Source organism: Nannobrachium achirus (genome assembly GCF_963921795.1).
Source record: "Nannobrachium achirus genome assembly, chromosome: 10".
Lineage (NCBI taxonomy): Eukaryota > Metazoa > Chordata > Actinopteri > Myctophiformes > Myctophidae > Nannobrachium > Nannobrachium achirus.
Genome location: NC_137819.1, coordinates 6,756,623 through 6,761,136, shown reverse-complemented (window position 1 = coordinate 6,761,136; position 4,514 = coordinate 6,756,623). Strand labels below are relative to the sequence as shown.

General features: G+C 37.5%; 1 protein-coding gene across 1 annotated transcript in view; it reads left to right on the top strand.

Moving 5' to 3' along the window:
• Window positions 1–215: 215 nt before the first annotated feature.
• LOC308292371 (NACHT, LRR and PYD domains-containing protein 12-like) overlaps window positions 216–4,514 on the top strand; it is a gene marked incomplete at both ends in the record, with an annotated part of 41,171 nt that continues 36,872 nt past the window's right edge. Inside the window, one exon of the mRNA XM_080734684.1 lies at window positions 216–265. Within this exon, the coding sequence (XP_080590810.1) occupies window positions 216–265 (50 nt within the window). The remainder of the gene's footprint in view (window positions 266–4,514) is intronic.

Below are 4,514 nucleotides of genomic sequence, written 5' to 3'. Positions count from 1 at the left end.
TGTCAAGTTATGTATTGACGATTCAAGTGGTTAAATACGTATTTGAAAACACAAATTGACACGAATCCAAAATACACTGATGATTTTGCTGTCAAACAATGAAACTATATGGAATCCATGAACAGGTTGTGGGGGTCCCTGCTTCATCTCTCTCTCAACTAAGGGGTCCTTGGCCTGAACACGTTGAAGACCCCTGGTATAGTTTGTTTGTCATAATGTCTTGTTTCTCTGCCTTCCCTGACTCTCTGCAGGAGGCGGGGCAACGGTGACACTGCAGAGCAAAAAGCCCGTAGAAACAGGAAGGGAACCATTTTGATGGAGACTCATAACTGTCAACTTAACGTCAGGACAACACAGTGATGGAGACTCATAACTGTCAACTTAACGTCAGGACAACACAGTGGGATTACAAAACAAACCAGAAGAACCAAAACTTAACATAAAGTAAGTGTTGTTGTTTTAATATCACTGCTAAAACCACTTGGTTCTCACAGAAACACTTTATAGCCTACTTATGGTTTCTAGTGATAATAATAATAATACCTCTTCCTGTCTAGTAGTCTGCCTGTCTTTACTTGCTCTTAAGCCCTTTGCACACAGGCACGTTTATCTGCACGGATAAAACGGACGATTTAGTTTTTTTAAAAGAAAACAATGATTCTCTACGACCCCATGCACACCGGATCTGAATTAGCCGTGCGATGAGTGGCTGCGGCCCAGCGTTTTTTTCTCGATCGAACCCAGTTCGATTCGTGTGTCTTGTCGCATGCGGTAAAAAACTCATCACTCCTTTTATGACTCCTTTTGGGATCCGCAGCGCCGATTCCGCACAGCATTGCACACCAAATCCAATGCGTTTTATTCATGCAGCAAACGAAAAAAAACGCAACTGTCCTGTGTGTAAAGGGCTTTAGTCTTGGTCTTTGTGGTTTTGACGTCAACTGCAGAACAGGTCTAAACAGAGCAGAACATCAGAGCAGAGCATTCTGAAATAATGTGTAACCCTGTGAATGACATGTGGATTTGGTATGATTATTTATCACATGTTATGACGGTACGCTCTACGGCTGAAAGCTGCTTGGTTTCCATTGTGAGTTAACAGTGTGATCCGGTCTAGAGCCCGCCTACTGTATCCTGTCGTTTGCACTCACACATGCATACACGCAGTGTTTCCTTTCCAGACCGGATCTGCAACATGCAAAGAGACATTATTTTATATCCTCTATGGTGGAACTACTGCACCACTTTACTGTAAACCATGTGGTTTAGAGGAAGACGCAAGAGAAGTAGTTTTCAGCAGGGTTTCAGTGTGGTTTCCTTTGAGTTTACTGTTTGTGAATGTAGTATAAGATATTTTACAATGAATGGTTTTAGGCTACAATGAAAATAATCAGATCATGGAAAATGTCTATTTTAAATTCAAATATTTACATAATTTTTAATGATTTATTTATTTTTATTAAAGGTACTGCTGAACCAAGTGGACATCTCAAAGCTGCAGTCCATAACTTAGTTTAGTGAATAAAACATTATTTTAACCATGGTAGAGGATGTTAATTAATTGTATTATTAACATGATATTCCAACCTCTATCTCAGACCAACTGTTAGTTCTGTTGTTGCAACAGCTGTGTCTCTGTGGTCTAGTAGGACCCCTGTTGGTTGACGAGAGCTACTGCATGCATCTGCATCTACTGTAGTCTCAGAATTATGTTGGTGATATTGTTGCCTCATAGCAGGTTCACTGTTAATATACTGAATGTAATCAATCTATGTCAATGGCATATTGATAATACAGAATTATATTAATACTATTACTGACACATGTTCTGTTTTCTCAAGTATTTTATTGACTGTAACCTTGGCAGGTTTAATAAAGAGCAACATGGAGAGCAAGAAGGAGGAAGCTGGCAAACATCACATCCACAGAGCAGAGTCTCCAACACCCAGTGATGTGTCTATGGAAAATCCTCCCAACTTCAGTGAACCTGGACCTCCACACACACAGTATGTCAATCCTCCTATACAATATATAACACTATAACATGACAAAGTGATCTCATGCATGTGGAAACTACTACAAAACAATACATTAATAACAGTTAGTTTGTTTTAACCCTGTTAACCTTTGACAATAAAGTTGAAGTTAAACTATGAAACAACAGAGATGAGATAAATCCAGAGATGTTTTGCTGTTATTGTTCAGTAATGCAACAAACAAGACAAATGATCTTGAACAAAGTGACTTCACATGATCATTTCATTAACATTGTTTTCCAGAAGTCTTCACCACAGAGCAGAGTCTCCAACACCCAGCTGTGTGTCTATGAAGAGTGATGCGTCTATGGGAACTCCTCCTGTCTTCAGTGAACCTGGACCTCCACACACACAGTATGTCAATCCTCCTATACAATATAGAACACTAATACATGACAAAGTGATGTCATGCTAAGTTACATGTGCAAAATCTACTATAAAACAAGACATGTTCATATGCATTAGTTACTATTAAGTTGGTGTTCAGTTTCTGATTCTGTCTATCTGAATTATTATGCAACAAATGATGTAATATCTGTGTGTATTTATCTGTAACAAACTGTGACATCTCTTTTCTCAATTATGTTCATGTAGGGACCCCCAAATTAATGCTTTTGTCTGCAGACACTATCTGAAAAATATTGTGTGGCAATGACCTCCATACAACATTTTTTCAAGCAAAAAAGCGGATCTACAAGCTCACAACAGGTTTGCATAGCATGTTGTGAGCTTGTTTATCTGCTTTCATCAAATAACTGATGTCTATTGGTTTATAGTGGTTCCACTAATCCTGACTATATACCAGTAAGACTCCCTAATCGATAAGCGGCCGTCAGGTCGCTTATCTTAGAACTAATATGCAACTAACTTTGGAATATCTGTCTGTCTGTCTGTCTGTCTGTCTGTCTGTCTGTCTGTCTGTCTGTCTGTCTGTCTGTCTGTCTGTCTATACTACAAACTACTTTTCCTTCTTTTATTTTTATTTTTTTGTTTCTATTGCTATTTTGTGTACCGGTAGTTTTCTCGTTGCAACATGTTGTGAGCTTGTTTATTTCTGAAGATCCCAAAACAGATCTACTCTCTCATACTACATACAAATAAAATGTGTTTTTTCATTGACATGATAAATGTATAAACATTTGTATGATTCCAGAAGTCACAGAGCAGAGTCTCCAACACCCAGCTGTGTGTCTGTGAAGAGTGATGCGTCTATGGGACATCCTCCTGTCTTCAGTGAACCTGGACCTCCACACACACAGTATGTCAATCCTCCTATACTGTACAATAAACACTAGAACATTACAAAGTGGTGTCATGCTAAGTTGCATGATTGTGCAAAATCTACATATTACTATAAAACAAGACATGTTCATATGCATTAGTTACTATTAAGTTTGTTGTTCAGTTTCTGATTCTGATTCTGTCTATCTGAATTATTATGCAACAAATTATGTAATTTCTGTGTGTATTTATCTGTAACAAACTGTGACATCTCTTTTCTCAATTATGTTCATGTAGGGACCCCCAAATTAATGCTTTTGTCTGCAGACACTATCTGAAAAATATTTTGTGGCAATGACCTCCATACAACATTTTTTCAAATAAAAAAGCGGATCTACAAGCTCACAACAGGTTTGCATAGCATGTTGTGAGCTTGTTTATCTGCTTTCATCAAATTAACTGATGTCTATTGGTTTAAAGTAGTTCAACTCATCCTGACTATATATCAGTAAGACTCCCTAATCGGGAGACGGTCGCTTATCTTAGAACTAATATCTATATATGCAACCAACTTTGGAATATCTGTCTGTCTGTCTGTCTGTCTGTCTGTCTGTCTGTCTGTCTGTCTGTCTGTCTATACTACAACAGACAGACAGACAAACTACTTTTTCTTCTTTTATTTATTTTTGTTTCTATTGCTATTTTGTGTAGTTTTCTCGTTGCAACATGTTGTGAGCTTGTTTATTTATGAAGATCCCAAAACAGATCTACTCTCTCATACTACATACAAATAAAATTATGTTTTTCATTGACATGATAAATGTATAAACATTTGTATGATTCCAGAAGTCACAGAGCAGAGTCTCCAACACCCAGCTGTGTGTCTATGAAGAGTGATGCGTCTATGGGACAACATCCTGCCTTCAGTGAACCTGGACCTCCACACACACAGTATGTCAATCCTCCTGTACAATATATAACACTAGAACATGACACAGTGATCTCATGCATGTGTAAACTACTACAAAACAATACATTAATAACAGTGTGTCCTCCCTGTTCAATCTGTATCTATATTATCAGTTACTATGAGTGCAGTTTGTGAATGAAGTTGTACAAATCACAATGTGGTCTTTTCAACAAACTATAGATAGTTTCTTTCATGAAAACTGGAAATGATATGAGCTTGTAAGTTTGTTTTAACCCTGTTAACCTTTGACAATACAGTTGAATTAAAAACAATGTAGACTAGATAAA